Source organism: Oncorhynchus masou, chromosome 16 (assembly GCF_036934945.1).
Source record: "Oncorhynchus masou masou isolate Uvic2021 chromosome 16, UVic_Omas_1.1, whole genome shotgun sequence".
NCBI classification, from domain to species: domain Eukaryota; kingdom Metazoa; phylum Chordata; class Actinopteri; order Salmoniformes; family Salmonidae; genus Oncorhynchus; species Oncorhynchus masou.
The window spans coordinates 38,991,397-39,011,507 of NC_088227.1; the positions used below are offsets into that span (position 1 = coordinate 38,991,397).

General features: G+C 44.5%; 1 protein-coding gene across 1 annotated transcript in view; it reads left to right on the plus strand.

Annotated features, from left to right (window-relative positions):
* LOC135557935 (ryanodine receptor 3-like) overlaps positions 1 to 20,111 on the plus strand; it is a 259,087-nt gene that overhangs the window by 133,096 nt on the left and 105,880 nt on the right. Inside the window, exons 41-46 of the mRNA XM_064991658.1 lie at positions 632 to 832; positions 5,912 to 6,014; positions 6,886 to 7,020; positions 16,164 to 16,310; positions 16,824 to 16,950; positions 17,121 to 17,235. Coding sequence (XP_064847730.1) covers positions 632 to 832; positions 5,912 to 6,014; positions 6,886 to 7,020; positions 16,164 to 16,310; positions 16,824 to 16,950; positions 17,121 to 17,235 — 828 coding nt within the window. The remainder of the gene's footprint in view (positions 1 to 631; positions 833 to 5,911; positions 6,015 to 6,885; positions 7,021 to 16,163; positions 16,311 to 16,823; positions 16,951 to 17,120; positions 17,236 to 20,111) is intronic.

The window sequence follows — 20,111 nt, forward strand, 5'->3', positions numbered from 1 at the left end:
AGGGGCTGAGGGAAACAGGTTTTATAGCTATTTCCTACTATTCTACACATTTTGCCATGAGGCTGAGAGAAACATGTTGCAGTGTTATAGCTAATTTCCTCTAATTGTAAAATTTAAAAAATAAAAAATAAAAATCTTGACTTATGACATGTTCATATACTATCTGGGGGGGCCGCCCTCCGGTTGGACCCCCCCCCCCCACAAAACAACAAGAAATATGAATAATAGTGGGCCCCCAGCGAGGGCTGCAGGGATGTGTGCTACTAAATCAAGTTGAATGTACCAGCAAAATCGTTACCAGCAAAACTACTATCAGCAAAAACATCAACTATACTGAATAACATTTTGGTGATCAGATTAAGCTATAATTGGTACATCACATGTAACAAAAGTAGTGTAGATGTGTAAATAACTACAGTACTGTACTGTATATGGAATACTGACTGACATACCCCTCTCTACTAGATGTTTGAACACCAAATTTATCTCTCTCCTGTCTACTAGATAATACTAACTTTTATTAAAAAGCAATTCACAACTCAATTCAGAATTGACCCTAAGCCTGTCGTGTACTGTACTGCACAGTACTGTGCATGATCTAACTCTCTCTTGTCTCCTCCTTATCGACTAGATGTGTGAGCTGCTGCACTACTTCTGTGACTGTGAGTTGAAGCAGCGTATCGAGGCCATCGTGTCCTTCTCAGACAGCTTCGTGTCCAAGCTGCAGTACAACCAGAAGTTCAGGTACAACGAGTTGATGTTGGCCCTCAACATGTCTGCTGCCGTCACCGCCAAGAAGACCAAGGAGTTCAGATCCCCTCCTCAGGAGCAGGTACTGTTCTCGTCTTTCTTGTCGTTTTGTACATAAAAACTACCGACATTCAACCATGTTGTTAAAGAAGTTCTGCTTTGTTTTGTTGATTATGATACTTTGTATCTAGTATATCAGAATCAGAAAAAAAAACTGTCATAAAATGCTGTAAGGTCATAGAAAGTAAACACTTTTAAAACTTTTCTGAAATGAACCTTTCAAAATTCAAGCACAGCAAGAACCCCCCAAAATACCAAAAGTCAGGGCCCCGTTTGACCCTTCTAAAGCCTTAAATCAAGACAGACAGATGCCTCTGGTACTCAGATTCCCTGCCTGACCAAAATATCCCCCACAGGGTTTTCTCATTTTCACAACAACAGATGTTAGACTAATCTGTCTCAAACAACCCAGCCTCTTACAGTGGTCCCTGGTGGTGGCTATACTGATATGAGGTTCCATCAGCTTGGGTGTTGAGTCGAACTGTAAATGATCTGTCTGGAATGCAGAAATATCTTAACCCTGTGTCTGTGGTTTTGACTAACTTGCGAATGCAGCCAACAGTTTAAAGCCACAATATAACTTGTAAATGCATCTGAGGGTGGCTTTAGCAGATGTGTCTTAGCAGGTGTGTCTTATTAGCAGGCGTGTCTTAGTAGGTGTGTCTTATTAGCAGGTGTGTCATCTTAGTAGGTGTGTCTTATTAGCAGGTGTGTCATCTTAGCAGGTGTGTCATCTTAGCAGGTGTGTCTTATTAGCATGTGTGTCTTATTAGCAGGTGTGTCTTATTAGCAGGTGTGTCTAATTAGCAGGCGTGTCTCAGTAGGTGTGTTGTCTTAGCAGGTGTGTCGTCTTAGCAGGTGCGTCATCTTATTAGATGTGTCTTATTAGCAGGTGTGTCTTAGTAGGTGTGTCTTATTTTCAGATGTGTCATCTCAGCAGGTGCGTCTTATTAGCGGGTGTGTCTTATTAGCGGGTGTGTCTTATTAGCAGGTGTGTCTTATTAGCTGGTGTGCCATATTAGCTTGTGTGTCTTATTAGCAGGGGTGTCTTAGCAGGTGTGTCTTATTAGCAGGTGTGTCTTAGCAGGTGTGTCTTATTAGCAGGTGTGTCTTATTAGCTGGTGTGTCATATTAGCAGGTGTGTCTTGTTTGCAGGGTTGTCTTAGCAGGTGTGTCTTAGCAGGTGTGTCTTATTAGCAGGTGTGTCATATTAGCTGGTGTGTCTTATTAGCAGGTGTGTCTTATTAGCTGGTGTGTCATATTGGCAGGTGTGTCTTATTTACAGATGTGTCTTAGCAGGTGTGTCTTATTAGCAGGTGTGTCTTAGCAGGTGTGTCTTATTAGCAGGTGTGTCATGTTAGCTGCTGGGTCATATTAGCTGCTGTGTCTTATTAGCAGGTGTGTCTTATTAGCTGGTGTGTCTTGATGGGCGTGTATTATTAGTAGGTGTGTCTTATTAGCAGGTGTGTCGTCTTAGCGGAGGTGTCTTATTAGCAGGTGTGTTTTAGCAGGTGTGTCGTATTAGCAGATGTGTCTTATTAGCAGGTGTGTCTTAGTATGTGTGTCTTATTAACAGGTGTGTCTTAGTAGGTGTGTCTTATTAGCAGGAGTGTCTTATTAGCAGGTGTGTCTTATTAGCAGGTGCATCTTAGCAGGTGTGTCTTATTAGCAGGTGTGTCTTAGCAGGTCTGTATTAGCAGGTGTGTTGTCTTAGCAGATGTGTCTTATTAGCAGGTGTGTCTTAGCAGGTGTGTCTTATTAGTAGGTGTGTCTTATTAGCAGGTGTGTCATCTTAGCAGGTGTGTCTTAGCAGGTGTGTCTTATTAGCAGGTGTGTCTTATTAGCAGGTGTGTCTAATTAGCAGGCGTGTCTCAGTAGGTGTGTCGTCTCAGTAGGTGTGTCGTCTTAGCAGGTGTGTCGTCTTAGCAGGTGCGTCATCTTATTAGATGTGTCTTATTAGCAGGTGTGTCTTAGTAGGTGTGTCTTATTAGCAGATGTGTCATCTAAGCAGGTGCGTCTTATTAGCAGGTGTGTCTTATTAGCGGGTGTGTCTTATTAGCAGGTGTGTCTTATTAGCTGGTGTGCCATATTAGCTTGTGTGTCTTATTAGCAGGTGTGTCATCTTAGCAGGTGTGTCTTAGCAGGTGTGTCTTATTAGCAGGTGTGTCTTATTAGCAGGTGTGTCTAATTAGCAGGCGTGTCTCAGTAGGTGTGTCGTCTTAGCAGGTGTGTCGTCTTAGCAGGTGCGTCATCTTATTAGATGTGTCTTATTAGCAGGTGTGTCTTAGTAGGTGTGTCTTATTAGCAGATGTGTCATCTAAGCAGGTGCGTCTTATTAGCAGGTGTGTCTTATTAGCGGGTGTGTCTTATTAGCAGGTGTGTCTTATTAGCTGGTGTGCCATATTAGCTTGTGTGTCTTATTAGCAGGGGTGTCTTAGCAGGTGTGTCTTATTAGTTGGTGTGTCATATCAGCAGGTGTGTCTTGTTTGCAGTGTTGTCTTAGCAGGTGTGTCTTAGCAGGTGTGTCTTATTAGCAGGTGTGTCTTATTAGCAGGTGTGTCTTATTAGCAGGTGTGTCTTATTAGCTGGTGTGTCTTATTTGCAGGTGTGTCTTATTTGCAGGTGTGTCTTAGCAGGTGTGTCTTATTAGCATGTGTGTCTTATTAGCAGGTGTGTCTTATTAGCAGGTGTGTCTTATTAGCGGAGGCGTCTTATTAGCAGGTATGTTGTCTTAGCAGGTGTGTCTTATTAGCAGAGGTGTCTTAGTATGTGTGTCTTATTTGCAGGAGTGTCTTATTAGCAGGTGCATCTTAGCAGTTGTGTCTTATTAGCAGGTGTGTCTTAGCAGGTCTGTATTAGCAGGTGTCTCGTCTTAGCAGATGTGTCTTATTAGCAGGTGTGTCTTATTAGCAGGTGTGTCTTATTAGCACATGTGTCTTATTAGATGTGTCTTATTAGCAGGTGTGTCGTCTTAGCAGATGTGCCTTATAAGCAGGTGTGTCATCTTAGCAGATGTGTCATCTTAACAGATGTGTCTTTTTAGCAGGTTTGTCTAAGCAGGTGTGTCATCTTAGTAGATGTGTCGTATTAGCAGGTGTATCTAAGCAGATGTGTCTTATTAGCAGATGTGTCTTATTAGCAGGTGTGTCTTATTAGCTGGTGTGTCTTATTATCGGGTGTGTCTTAGCGGTTCTGTCTTATTAGCAGGTGTGTCTTATTAGCAGGTGTGTCTTAGTAGGTTTGTCTTAGCAGGTTTGTCTTAGTAGGTGTGTATTAGCAGGTGTGTCTTATTAGCCGGTGTGTCTTATTAGCAGGTGTGTCTTAGCAGGTGTGTCTTATTAGCAGGTGTGTCTTGTCAGGTGTGTCTTAGCAGGTGTGTCTTATTAGCAGGTGTGTTGGTAATGTTCAATTATCGTTCAAAGTTATTAAGTAGATCCATCACACTTCACTTGCAAAGTGTCATGTTTGTACTATTTGTATAGTACTATTTGCATATAACAGCAGGTGAATCACAGTGGTAGTGAGGCTCTCAGATACTTAGAACCACTGATCTATGATCTATTAAACCTCCATGTAACTCTTTCTCTTTCCTCACTGTGCTTGGGAGCTGAGTAGAAGAACATTAGAGAGAGAAAGAGAGAGAACACCTCATACCAACACGATGATGAGCACACACACCACACACACACACACACACACACACACACACACACACACACACACACACACACACACACACACACACACACTGGCCAATGAGCTCCCCACTGTTCTCCTGTTCACACCTCTAATAACACTCCCCTTCAGCTGCTAAGCCTATGCTGATCAATCTCTCTCCTGCTAGTTATCAAATACACTGATCTGTGTTTCAGAAACAAGATGTCTGACACTGAAATGGTCCTTCTGCTGTCCCCATATGAAGAACCCCTTTTGGTTTGAATGTAGAACCCCTTTTTGGTTCCTTTCTACAGACGGTTCTACATGGAACCCATAAGGGTTCTGACTGAAACCAAAAAGGGTTCTACCTGGAACCAAAAATATTTCTCCAATGGGGACAGCCGAAGATCCCTTTTGGAACCCTTTTTACTAAGAGTTGTCCTCACCAAGACCTCTTTATTCGTCTATGTATTTTATTTATTTATAATTGTATGTTTTATTAAGAAACTGTAGTGCCAGAAATAGAATCAAAACACTGGTAACATCCTTGAAGCCCGGATCAGGGACTCAATTTAATTTACAGTGAGTCTTTTTTACAGTTAGCATATGCCTCTTCACATATAGCTAGCTACCATCTGTTGTGTATGGTGGATTATTATAATCAAGTGAGAGAGACTTTGTAATTTCTTCAAAAAAATCATCTTTATTAATCAACATTGATTAATTATTACAATAATTAGACTGGTCAACCCAACTGTCTTGGGCCCGAGAGCCAACCTTTACAGACCATGCTGTTTCTTATATAACTGATACCAAGAATGCTCAGTGGTTGGTTCAACCCCTCCCCTATAGATTGGGAGGGGCACCATAAGCCACTCTGGGTTCGTCCTGTGGTCATCTGCCACTGGCGTCGTCTCCCAGGTGCAAGGATAATTAGGAATACTGAGGCCTTTGTTATGTTCCTCCAGGCTCTCTCTATCTCGGCGACACCCACCACATCTGATCATTGGAATGACAGCTGTAGGTTTTTAGGCTCCTCTTGGTTTACACAGACATTTAATAGAACAGAAATGTCTTACTGTTTAGTTAAGTATATAATCATCAAATATCCAACAAATATCAGGTAAATATGTCGTTTTTTTCTATGACAGGTGTATAGCAGGTGTAGAATGTCTCCTATCTCCTCATAGCATCCTCTATACATGATGTTCCCAAGCTGGTGGTCTGGATGGTTTGACCTATACCTCCTGGATCAAACAGATGTGATGTCATAGAGATCTAGGGATGTGATGTCATAGAGATCTAGGGAGAATCTCCTGGCCTGTCTGACTCACTGTAATGATGCTGTGGTGTAGGGATTGCCTCTCAGTTTCTCTGTCTGAGTCTCTCTCTCTCTCGCAATCTCCAACTCTCTCCCCCTCCCTCCCACCATCTGTCCATATAGATCAACATCCTGTTAAACTTTGCTGCTGGGGAGGACTGTCCCTGTCCTGAAGAGATTCAGGAGGACCTCTACAAATTTCATGATGAGCTGAGACTGCACTGCGGTACAATGTTCACACGCACACCACACACATACATGGGAGCACACGCATATGCAGAAGAACATGCACGCAGGCACACACGCACACACCTACTTACACACACACACACACGCACGCACGCACGCACACACGGCGCACACGCGCACACACGCACGCACGCACACACACACACACACACACACACACACACACACACACACACACACACACACACACACACACACACACACACACACACACACACACACACACACACACACACAGTTAAATAACAAATCCTAACTTAACTTGAGATGCAGGCACATACTGTAACTCACAGATCTCACGTTGACATCAAATCAATACGTAATTTCAGTTATTCGTTCAAAAAGTCATCCCAAAGTTACACTGACTCCTATATGACATGACGACTCTTGACTGGCATCAGTATCAATCAATGGGTTGACAGGTTCAATAGTGATTGTATATGCTAACTGTAGTAATAAACTCTAGGTCTACATCAGTGCTCCCCAACCCTCTTCCTGGAGATCTACCGTCCTGTGGGTTGGACTGATGACCTACAGGACAGTAGATCTCCAGGAAGAGGGTCGGACTGATAACCTAAAGGACAGTAGATCTCCAGGACGAGGGTCGGACTGATAACCTAAAGGACAGTAGATCTCCAGGACGAGGGTCGGACTGATAACCTAAAGGACAGTAGATCTCCAGGAAGAGGGATGGACTGATAACCTACAGGACAGTAGATCTCCAGGAAGAGTGTTGGGCTGCCCTGGTCTACATGAACCTCTATGTCAAAATGTGATGGAGACATCTGAGTTTAAAATCATCCTCCCAGTCCTGCCCTTCATATTTGTTTCTGTCTCGGTTCCTGCAGGCATCCCAGTGGAGGAGGAGGAGGAGCAGGAAGACACGTCTATGAAGGGTCGTCTGCTGGCCATGCTCTATAAGATCAAGGGACCGCCCAAGAAACTAGAGGAGGAACCTACGGAGGAGGAACAGGCCGCTCCTAGTAAGATACTGTCTCTGTGTGAACCAAGACAACACATTGACATAACAACATGCCATACGTATTCAGTCAGCTGTAGCTGACTGGAAACACACTCATCACTTATCTGATCGGATACGCCGATATCACGGTTGGACTGTGTGAAATGTTAATGCCTGTTAAAAAAATATATATAAAAAAAATATTCTTCATTTTGACATCCCTGCAGGTCATAATCGGAATCTCATGTTAACCTCATACCTCAGATATTATTACTCTGTCAGATATCTGTAAAATGTTTTGTTCCCCAACAACACTACAAAACACTAGAATAACATCCAGTCTGTTCTCAGTAGCTCACCAACAACCTCCTCTCACAACTCCACAGCACCAGTCCAGGAAGTCTCCTCCATTTAAAACGGAGGACACTTCCTCTCTGTCATTTAGCTACACACAAAACCCTCATTAGCAGAGAAAACATCTACATACATGGCTCTGTTCATTTGTAGTCAGGCAGCGGAGTGTTTTTTGGACAGCATCACTTCTGAACCAGGAGTAGAACAGAGGTGTGTGTGTGTGTGTGTGTGTGTGTGTGTGTGTGTGTGTGTGTGTGTGTGTGTGTGTGTGTGTGTGTGTGTGTGTGTGTGTGTGTGTGTGTGTGTGTGTGTGTGTGTGTGTGTGTGTGTGTGTGTGTGTGTGTGTGTGTGCGCGCGCGCGCGCGTGTGTGTGTGCGTCTGCGCGTGTGTGTGAGCGCTCTGTGACTCAGCTCCCAGGGTAGGGTTCTGTCTGCCAACCAGCTTTTATTCACACCAATTAGACTGCTGTTACAGCTGAAACCATGCCACTGGAGATGGTGTCTGTTCGACCTCGAAATCAGAGTTCACTAAATGTACAAACTGGGAAAATAAAGCGGTAATTGTATATTTATTTTAGAAAATATTGTGAATAGTTTATTTCTTTGTTTGTAGGTAGTTGTTTGTTTGTTTAGAGATGTTTTTTTGTTTGTTGTGTTTTTATAGTTATGAGCTTACAGTTAAGTTCCTGGGGTTGGTTTCTGAAGTTGTGTGCTTTGCTTTTTTACCCTGATCAGTATATTTCCTTCTCAATCCAAAGTCAAGACTAACCTTGGTCTTTGGCGCTTCCCACCAGGGACCTACAATAATGTCATGTACAGTACATCGCTACAGCTGTTGGTGCACCAACAACAGACTGTTCCGTTTCCCCCACTCCCTCCATAAGTTTTGAAGGACAAGCAGAAGTTACATACTTATTATCGAGGCAATCTATTGGAGGAAAAAAAAAAGTCCAATATCTGTTGAGGGAGAGTTCTAATGACAACGTACTTAACATTCTTATCTAGTCCAGCCTCATCGACTTAATGAGAAAACATCACGTTTTAGATGAGGATGGAGGGGAATTCAGGGGGTTTAGTTAGGACGTCTACATTAGGTAGAGGAGAGAGGGAGAAAGATAAAAGGAGAGGAGGGGGAGAGAGACAAAAGAAGAGGAGGAGAGGGGGAGAGACAACTAGAGGAGGGGAGGAGAGGGGGAGAGAGACATGAGGAGGGGGAGGAGAGGGGAGAGAGAGAGACATGAGGAGGGGGAGGAGAGGAGGAGAGAGACAAAAGAAGAGGAGGAGAGGGGGAGAGACAAAACTAGAGGAGGGGAGGAGAGAGAGATACAAAAGAAGAGTAGAGGAGGGGAGGGGAGGAGAGGGGGAGAGAGACATGAGGAGGGGGAGGAGAGGAGGAGAGAGACAAAACTGGAGGAGGGGAGGAGAGGGGAAGAGAGACATGAGGAGGGGGAGGAGAGGGGGAGAGACAAAACTAGAGGAGGGGTAGGAGAGGGGGAGAGACAAAACTAGAGGAGGGGTAGGAGAGAGAGATACAAAAGAAGAGGGGAGGAGCGGGGGAGAGAGACATGAGGAGGGGGGAGAAGGGGAGAGAGACATGAGGAGGGGGAGGAGAGGAGGAGAGAGACAAAACTAGAGGAGGGGAGGAGAGAGACAAAACTGGAGGAGGGGAGGAGAGGGGGAGAGAGACATGAGGAGGGGGAGGAGAGGGGGAGAGACAAAACTAGAGGAGGGGTAGGAGAGGGGGAGAGACAAAACTAGAGGAGGGGTAGGAGAGAGAGATACAAAAGAAGAGGGGAGGAGAGGGGGAGAGAGACATGAGGAGGGGGGAGAAGGGGAGAGAGACATGAGGAGGGGGAGGAGAGTAGGTGAGAGACAAAACTAGAGGAGGGGTAGGAGAGAGAGATACAAAAGAAGAGTAGAGGAGGGGAGGGGGAGAGAGATACAAAAGAAGAGTAGAGGAGGGGAGGAGAGGGGGAGAGAGACATGAGGAGAGGAAAGGGGGAGAGGGGGTGGGAGACAAGAGAAGATGAGAGGGGGAGGTGAGGGGGTGAGAGACAAAAGAAGAGAGGAGGAGATAGACAACTAGAGGAGGGGAGGGGTAGGAGAGGGGAGAGAGACAAGAGGAGGGGGAGGAGAGGGGGAGAGAGACAAGAGGAGGGGGAGGAGAGGGGAGAGAGACAAGAGGAGGGGGAGGAGAGGGGGAGAGAGACAAGAGGAGGGGGAGGAGAGGGGGAGAGAGACAAGAGGAGGGGGAGGAGAGGGGGAGAGAGACAAGAGGAGGGGGAGGAGAGGGGGAGAGAGACAAGAGGAGGGGGAGGAGAAGGGGAGAGAGACAAGAGGAGGGGGAGGAGAGGGGGAGAGAGACAAGAGGAGGGGGGGAGAGGGGGAGAGAGACAAGAGGAGGGGGAGGAGAGGGGGAGAGAGACATGAGGAGGGGGAGGAGAGGGGGAGAGAGACAAGAGGAGGGGGAGGAGAGGGGGAGAGAGACAAGAGGAGAGGGGGAGAGAGACAAGAGGAGGGGGAGGAGAGGGGGAGAGAGACATGAGGAGGGGGAGGAGAGGGGGAGAGAGACAAGAGGAGGGGGAGGAGAGGAGAGAAAAGTGTTTGAAAGCTTGCCTGCATATGTGTATATTTGTTGACCTGACCCAAGAATATAATAACATATCACAGTGAACCTTCTGACTGCTCTATCACCTGGCCATCAGACTGTTAAATGACTAACAACGACTGCTCTCCCTCCCCCACACACTAATTACTGACGCCAACCATTACGTTGCTGTTAATTAGTTATTGATTGCCATAATCAGTTGATTGCCATAATGTATCTATCTATTTATCCTGCTTCTAGTCACTAGTACTCTTGTTTACATGTATATACTACCATTAGTAGTTATATATTCCTGCTGCCAGTCACTTTTCATCCCTGTTTACGTGTACCTGTATATCCGCCTACACTGACACTCTTACTAACACCCACACACTAACACCTACACACTAACATCCACACACCTACACCCACACACTAACACCCACACACTAACACCCACACACCCACACACTAACACCCACACACTAACGCCTACACACTAACATCCACACACCTACACCCACACACTAACGCCCACACACTAACACCCACACACTAACGCCCACACACTAACACCCACACACTAACACCCACTAACACCCAAACACTAGTAGAATGGCGCTGGAGAGGATGGCTAAGGTTTTACGTGCTCCTAAACAACTGTGTTTTTTTATTAGTTTGTTTGCAACGTATTTTTTTACTTATTTTGTACATGATGTTTCTGCTATCGTCTCTTATGACCGAAAATAGGTTCTGGACATCAGAACAGCGATTACTAAGCTTTTTCCTTTAACGAGTCTGACTAGAAGGATATACCGCTTTCTCGGGAACAGACAAAAATCCCTGTCAATTGTGTAAAGAAAAGACGGGGGAGGAGGGGGAGGAGCTCGGGCTGCCTTCTGAGAATTTGTAGGTGAGCGAGTAAACTCCCACTGCCATTCGTTGTATTGGCCAATGTGCAATCAACCGACACGGTTAATATAGAGCTGGCGGGATCTTCCACGCACCGGCAGAACAGAGAAGCTACGTCTGGTAAGATGAAGGGTGGGTGTGTGTGTCTATTTGTCAATAACAGCTGGTGCACGATGTCTAATATTAAAGAAGTCTTGAGGTATTGCTCGCCTGAGGTGGAGTTCCTCATGACAAGCTGTAGACCACACAATCTACGAAGAGAGGACTCATCTACATTATTCGTGGCCGTATATATACCACCACAGACCGCTGCTGGCACTAAGACCGCACTCAACCAACTCTATAAGAAAACAAGAAAATGCTCATCCAGAAGCGGTGATCCTAGTGGCCGGGGACTTTGATGCAGGCAAACTAGAATGGGTTTTGACCTCATTTCTACTAGCATGTCACATGTGCGACCAGAGGAAATTTCTAGACCACCTTTACTCCACACACAGAGATGCATACAAAGCTCTCCCTCACCCTCCATTTGGCAAATCTGACCATAATGATATCCTCCTGATTCCTGCTTACAAGCAAAAACTAAAGCAGGAAGTACCAGTGACTCTCTCAATACGGAAGTGGTCAGATGACGTGGACACTACGCTACAGAACTGTTTTGCTAGCACATACTGGAATATGTTCCGGGATTCATCCAATTGCATTGAGGACTGCACCACCTCAGTCATCATCTTCGTCATTAAGTGCATCGACGACGTCATCCCCACAGTGACCGTACGTACATATCCCAACCAGAAGCCATGGATTACAGGCAACATCCGCATCAAGCTAAAGGCTAGAGCTGCCGCCTTCAAGGAGCGGGATACTAATCCGGACTCTTATAAGAAATCTCGCTATGCTCTCAGACGAACCATCAAACAAGCAAAGCATCAATACAGGATTAAGATTGAATTCTACTACACTGGCTCTGATGCTCGTCGGATGTGGTAGGGCTTAAAAACTATTACAGACTACAAAGGGAAACCCAGACGTGAGCTGCCCAGTGATGCGAGACTACCAGACGAGATAAATGTATTTTATGCTAGCTTCGAGGCAAGCAACACTGAAACAAGCATGAGGGCACCAGCTGTTCTGGACGAGTGTGTAATAACGCTCCCTGTTGCCGATATGAGTAAGACCTTTAAACAGGTCAACATTCACAAAGATGGATTACCAGGATGTGGCCTCAAAGCATGCGCGGACCAACTGGCAAGTGTCTTCACTGACATTTTCAACCTCTCCCTGACTGAGTCTGTAATACCTACACGTTTCAAGCAGACCACCATCGTCCCTGTGCCCAAGGAAGTGAAGGTAACCTGCCTAAATGACTACTGCCCCGTAGCACTCACGTCGGTAGCAATGAAATACTTTGAAAGGCTGGTCATGGCTCACATCAACACCATCATGCCAGAAAACCTAGACCCTCTCCAATTCACATAACGCCCCAACAGATGACGCAATCTCAATCTCACTCCACACTGCCCTTTCCCACCTGGACAAAAGGAACACCTACGTGAGAATGCTGTTCATTGACTACAGCTCAGCGTTCAACACCATAGTGCCCACAAAGATCATCACTAAGCTAAGGACCCTGGGACTAATCACCTCCCTCTGCAAATAGATCCTGGACACTCCTGATGGTCCGCCCCCAGGTGGTAATGGTAGGCAACAATACGTCTGCCACACTGATCCTCAACACTTGGGGCCCCTCAAGGGTGTGTACTTAGTCCTCGCCTGTACTCCCTGTTCACCCACGACTACGTGGCCAAACACAACTCCAACACCATCATGACATCACAACAGTGGTAGGCCTGATCACCAACAATGATGAGACAGCCTATAGGGAGGAGGTCAGAGACCTGGTAGTGTGATGCCAGGACAACAACCTCTCCCTCAATGTGAGTAAGACAAAGGAGCTGAATGTGGACTACAGGACAAGGCGGGCCGAACAGGCCCCATTAACATTAACGGAGCTGTAGTGGAGCAGGTCGAGAGTTTCAAGTTCCTTGCAAAAGTATTCATCCTCTTTGGCGTTTTTCCTATTTTGTTGTATTACAACCTTTAATTTAATTGGACTTTTATTTGGAATTGATGTAATGGACGTACACAAAATAGTACAAATTGGTGAAGTGAAATTTAAAAAATTACTTGATTCAAAAAATTCTAAAACAATAAAAAACTGAAATGTGGTGCGTGCATATGTATTCACCCCCTTTGCTATGAAGCCCCTAAATAAGATCTGTTGCAATCAATTACCTTCAGAAGTGACATGATTAGTAAATAAAGTCCACCTGTGTGCAATCTAAGTGTCACTTGATCTGTCACATGATCTCAGTATATATACACCAGAGTCTGCAACACCACTAAGCAAGGGGCACCACCAAGCAAGCAGCACCACCATGAAGACCAGGGAGCCCTCCAAACAGGTCAGGGACAAAGTTGTGGAGAATTACATGCAGTTGGGTTATAAAAAAATATCAGAAACGTTGAACATCCCACGGAGCACCATTAAATCCATTATTAAAAAAACGGAAAGAATATTGGCACCACAACAAACTTGAGAGAGGAGAGGGTTGCCCACCAAAACTCACGAACCAGGCAAGGAGGGCATTAATTAGAGAGGCAACAAAGAGATCAAAGATAATCCTGGAGGAGCTGCAAAGCCTCACTGCTGAGATTGGAGTATCTGTCCATAGGACCACTTTAAGCCGTACACTTCATAGAGCTGGGCTTTACGGAAGAATAGCCAAAAAAAGATGTTTGGTGTTCGCCAAAGGGCATGTGGGAGACTACCCAAACATATGGAAGAAGGTACTCTGGTCAGGTGAGACTAGAATTTAGCTTTTTGGCCATCAAGGAAAATGCTATGTCTGGCGCAAACCAAACACCTCTCATCAACCTGAGAACACCAACACCATGTTTTTCATCGGCAGGGACTGGGAAACTGGTCAGAATTGAAGGAATGATGGAGCTAAATACAGGGCAATTATTGGGGGAAACCTGTTTCGGTCTTTCAGAGATTTGAGACGGACAGAGGTTCTCTTTCCAGCAGGACAATGACCCTAAGCATACTGCTAAAGCAACACTTGAGTGGTTTAAGGGGACACATTTAAGTATCTTGGAATGGCCTAGTCAAATCCCAGACCTCAATCTAATTGAGAATCTGTAGTATGACTTAAAGATTACTGTTCACCAGCAGAACCCATCCAACTTGAAGGAGCTGGAGCAGTTTTGCTTTGAAGTATGGGCAAAAATCTCAGTGGCTAGATGTGCCAAGCTTATAGAGACACCCCAAGGGACTTGCAGCTACAATTGCTGCAAAAGGTGGCTCTACAAATGATTGACTTTGGTGGAGTGAATATTTATGCATGCTCAAGTTTTCTCGTAATGTTTCACAATAAAACATATTTAGAATCTTTAAAGTGGTAGGCATGTAGTGTAAATCAAATGATACAAACCCCCCCAAAATCTATTTGAATTCCAGGTTGTAAAGGCAACAAAATAGGAAAAATGCCAAGGGGGGTGAATACTATCGCAAGCCACTGTATCTACCTCAATACTCCAGTATCCCTGCCTACATGTACATATCTACCTCAATACTCCAGTATCCCTGCCTACATGTACATATCTACCTCAATACTCCAGTATCCCTGCCTACATGTACATATCTACCTCAATACTCCAGTATCCCTGCCTACATGTACATATCTACCTCAATACTCCAGTATCCCTGCCTACATGTACATATCTACCTCAATACTCCAGTATCCCTGCCTACATGTACATATCTACCTCAATACTCCAGTATCCCTGCCTACATGTACATATCTACCTCAATACTCCAGTATCCCTGCCTACATGTACATATCTACCTCAATACTCCAGTATCCCTGCCTACATGTACATATCTACCTCAATACTCCAGTATCCCTGCCTACATGTACATATCTACCTCAATACTCCAGTATCCCTGCCTACATGTACATATCTACCTCAATACTCCAGTATCCCTGCCTACATGTACATATCTACCTCAATACTCCAGTATCCCTGCCTACATGTACATATCTACCTCAATACTCCAGTATCCCTGCCTACATGTACATATCTATCCCAATACTCCAGTATCCCCTCACATTGAACATTTGGTACTGGCTTTGACCCTTATTTCTCATTAGTTATACTATTTTGAATACTGCACTGTTGGGTAGGGCGTGTAAGTTAAGCATTTCGTTGTACGTGTGTGTGTGTGTGTGTGTGTGTGTGTGTGTGTGTGTGTGTGTGTGTGTGTGTGTGTGTGTGTGTGTGTGTGTGTGTGTGTGTGTGTGTGTGTGTATGTGTGTGTGTGACAAATGCAACTTGAAACTTGACTCAGCTGATCAGTAGAACTACATCCTTCTACCAACTCTGGAAATGACACCTGTTATATGTCCTGCCTCTTCCCTCGGCTCCTGTACAACATTCCTATTGTGGTGAAACGTAACATGACTTTGGAAAAAAATATGTTCGTTTCAGTTAAATCTACACTCATAGAAAAAAGGTTTCCCCATAGAAGAACCCTTTGAATAATAGCGTTTGTTTCCATGTAGATCCCACAGTAGAAAGGGTTCTTCATGGAACCCAAAAGGGTTCTACCTGGAACCAAAAGGGTTCTTCAAAACGTTATTTAATGGGACAGCCAAAGAACTATTCTAGTTTCTATACAGCATGTTTAGAAACTGTACACACCTTGGCCGCCTTGGATCTTACACCCCCCCCCAACAAACAAAAAATATTTATTTTGAGTTGCATTTTGTTTGTAGCTTAATTAACATAATAACTGAGAGACAGACTATTATCAATCTATCTTGGATGGGCATGATGAGGAGGGCTGCAGCTCCACGGTTCATCTGTATGCACACATAGTCGTCACCTCTTCCCCAGCCTAATCAACCACTGATTCCCCATGGCAGAAGTACAGCCATTTTCTTAAAGCAAATGGCATATTGCAAAAATAAAATAGGAGCCCTCGAGAGTAAAGGAGTTGTAACTCACAGGATGTGGAGAATACACATATGGACTAGATTTGAAATAGTAATTAAAATAGGAGCCCTAGAGAGTAAAAAAGTTGTAACTCACAGGATGTGGTAAAATACACATATTTACTAGATTTGAAATAGTAATTCATTCCTTCTTTCTCCCGCCAACCTGAAGGACAACGGCTAGCTGGGCTCAGAAATGTACTGTATCTATCTATAATATCTGTATGTGTAAAACTCTGGTATCTCCCCTCAGCCAACCTGAAGGAGTTGATCAGCCAGACCATGGCTAGCTGGGCTCAGGAGTGCAGCATCCAGGATCCAGAGCTGGTTCGTGTGATGTTCAGCCTGCTGAGACGTCAGTACGACGGCATCGGAGCGCTGCTCAGGGCCATGAAGAAGAGTATGTACTTGATCCTTGTGTCACGTCAATAGAGTGACATGAGACTGATTCTGATAGTTTGACCTAATCGTTATCTTTTACTATTTTGTTGTTCATCTTTCATAAGACAATTGCAGTTAAACACAGCCAAAGCCATACAGATTGTAAATATAACTTTAGTCCCTTACTTGTAACAGGTTACACCATCTCTGCTGTGTCAGTACAGAACTGTCCAGTTTAACCTTTAGTCTCTTACCGTTACCAGGTTACACCATCTCTGCTGTGTCAGTATAGAACTGTCCAGTTTAACCTTTAGTCTCTTACCGTTACCAGGTTACACCATCTCTGCTGTGTCAGTACAGAACTGTCCAGTTTAACGTTAGTCTCTTACTATTACCAATTTACACAATCTCTGCTGTGTCAGAATAGAACTGTCCAGTTTAACTTTAGTATCTTACTATTACCAGGTTACACCATCTCTGCTGTGTCAGTACAGAACTGTCCAGTTTAACTTTAGTCTCTTACCATTACCAGGTTACACCATCTCTGCTGTGTCAGTACAGGACTGTGTCAACCTCCTGGCCTCTCTGGGCCAGATCAGATCACTACTGTCTGTACGCATGGGGAAAGAAGAGGAGAAACTAATGATCGACGGACTGGGGTGAGAGAGGAGAGGAGGGTATGCGTGTGTGTGCATTTAATATTACTGTAGTGATCCATACATCTACCGTATTGCTGAATGCACACACACTAAGGTTGTTTGATCTGGTTTAGTTCAACTATAAAACAACTGTTAGCTCAGATAATTAGCTGGCCTCTGTGTGTTTGCAGTGACATAATGAACAACAAGGTGTTCTACCAGCACCCCAACCTAATGAGAGTCCTGGGGATGCATGAGACTGTCATGGAGGTGATGGTCAACGTGCTGGGAGGAGACAAGTCACAGGTACTTTAGCTCAATATTTTAGGGGGGGACAGGTCGCAGGTACTGTAGCTCATTAGTCTAAAGAGGAGACAAGTCACAGGTACTGTAGCTCAATATTTTAAAGAGGAGACAAGTCACAGGTACTGTAGCTCAATATTTTAAAGAGGAGACAAGTCACAGGTACTGTAGCTCAATATTTTAAAGAGGAGACAAGTCACAGGTACTGTAGCTCAATATTTTAAAGAGGAGACAAGTCACAGGTACTGTAGCTCAATAGTCTAAAGAGGAGACAAGTCACAGGTACTGTAGCTCATTAGTCTAAAGATATATTCTCTCCTCGTTAAAGTACTGGACTTATGTGAATACATTAAGATATAAACGGGATCATAGATACATTCAATATAATTCATGAGTTGAATCAAAATGTTTAAATCCTTTCTCATCAAATAAAGATTTTTTTAAATAGCACATTTCAGACACAAATGCAACACAATGTGCTTCACAGAAATAAATAAATAAACAATTCAAATAAAATACAAATATTTACTACGCAAGAAAAATAAGAAGATGATAAAACTAAAGAATAACAATTTAAAACTAAAAGGCAAAAAAAAAAATATCCCAGAGGAAAAAGCAAAGCTAAAAAGGTGTGTTTTAAGATCTTTTTGAAAATGTCCACAGTTTCGTCCCCCCTCAGGTTCTCTGACAGGCTATTCCAGAGGCTGGGGGCATAGTAACTAAAGGCTGGGGGCATAGTAACTAAAGGCTGGGGGCATAGTAACTAAAGGCTGGGGGCATAGTAACTAAAGGCTGGGGGCATAGTAACTAAAGGCTGGGGACATAGTAACTAAAGGCTGGGGGCATAGTAACTAAAGGCTGGGGGCATAGTAACTAAAGGCTGGGGGCATAGTAACTAAAGCCTGGGGGCATAGTAACTAAAGGCTGGGGGCATAGTAACTAAAGGAGGGGGGCAATGTAACTAAAGACTGGGGACATAGTAACTAAAGGCTTGGGACATAGTAACTAAAGGCTGGGGGCATAGTAACTAAAGACTGTCTCTCCATGCCTCTTGGTCCTAGGCTTTGGGAAAGTTAAAAGGCCAGTGACAGAGGACCTGAGGGACCTACTGGGTACATAGCTTAAAAGCATGTCTGATATGTATCGTGGTGCACAATCGTGGATTGATTTAAAACCAATAGAAGAGTCTTAAAACTCACAGACAGCCAGTGCAGAGACTTTAAAACTGACAATGTAATGTGTGTTCTCTGTCTGGTCTTGGTCAGAACCTGAGCTGTAGCGTTCCCTATGATTTCTAGTTGACCAATGGCTTTCTTGGGTCGACCAGACAGGAGAGTATTACAGTAGTCAAGCCTGCTTGTAAATAATGCATGGATGAGTCTCTCTGTATCAGCCTGAGAAACAGTGGCACCTGAGATTACGCTCCGTGTACATTTTGATCCTTTGTTTTCCGAATGAAAACGGTACAGTCAGGAAGTGAAAATATCCGGTTGACCCGTTTTTGAATAAAATGTTGATGTTTTTTAAATGCTTGTTTTTACATATAAAACCGAAAAACAACTTGATATTTCGCTGTTCAAATCTAGGTGGGGTTAAATGTGGAATGCCTGGTCAAGTACACAGCTAACACTTCCTGTCCTTTCAAAGTAGGAGGCAACCATTCTAACTCCAGTCTATGAAGCTATGAATCTATTATCTATTCATGAATTGATTAATAGCTGCCCATACCATAACACAGTGCCAAGATAAGGTATATTTTATTATAATTTTTTACAAGTGGTAGGACTACTGATTGTCTGGGAAGAATCCAAGGAGATCCCAAGGAGATCCAAATAGCTGTGATGTTAACAGCCATACAGGCACTGTACTGTCAGGTTTATCTGTAACTTGATCCCAGGAAAATCAGTATGTTGAGGCCTAGCTTTCAGATCCTACCCGAGATCAACCACTCAGTACCCAGAAGGAGAGAGTACGTAGATACAGGGGAGTTGGGCAGGACATATAGGGGGGTAAGGGTAGGTTAGAGGGGTGCTGGAGGGGAATGTCCAGGAGAGGATTGGAGGGGGTACAGGTCTGGTAATGTGATGTGAGGGGTAGAGGAGCAGGGACTCTCATGCCAGTCCTTTTTGGGGTGTGCAATAAGACTGGGGTATGATTTAATACTGTCTGTGTGTGCCAACAGCCAAGCATGGGCTGAACAATGCCATGCATCCCCAGACAGCCTGAGTGACAGATAAACAGACCTACCGCAAGCCGTAAAATCTGGTTGGCAATCTCATTAGTCAGGACCAGTAACATGAATTCCTGCACTGTTGGCCGATACTTGATCTGTCCTGTGTGTGTGTGTGTGTGTGTGTGTGTGTGTGTGTGTGTGTGTGTGTGTGTGTGTGTGTGTGTGTGTGTGTGTGTGTGTGTGTGTGTGTGTGTGTGTGCCTGTGTGTGTGTGTGTGTGTGTGTGTGTGTGTGTGTGTGTGTGTGTGTGTGTGTGTGTGTGTGTGTGTGCCTTTGTGTGTGTGTGCCTTTGTGTGTGTGTGCCTTTGTGTGTGTGTGTGTGTGCCTTTGTGTGTGTGTGTGTGCCTTTGTGTGTGTGTGTGTGCCTTTGTGTGTGTGCCTTTGTGTGTGTGACTTTGTGTGTGTGCCTTTGTGTGTGTGACTTTGTGTGTGTGCCTTTGTGTGTGTGCCTTCGTGAGTGTGAGTGTGCCTTTGTGTGTGTGTGTCTTTGTGTGTGTGTGTGTGTGTGTATTCAGTGCCCCATATGGACCACCAAGTCATTGCTTGTAAGCAGGTTCAAGCATATGTCAGTTGTACAGTCTGTCTTGTAATGTGGTCAACGGTCCTTTGGGGTGGGGGGGGGCTGTTTTCAACGATGTTGATTCAAT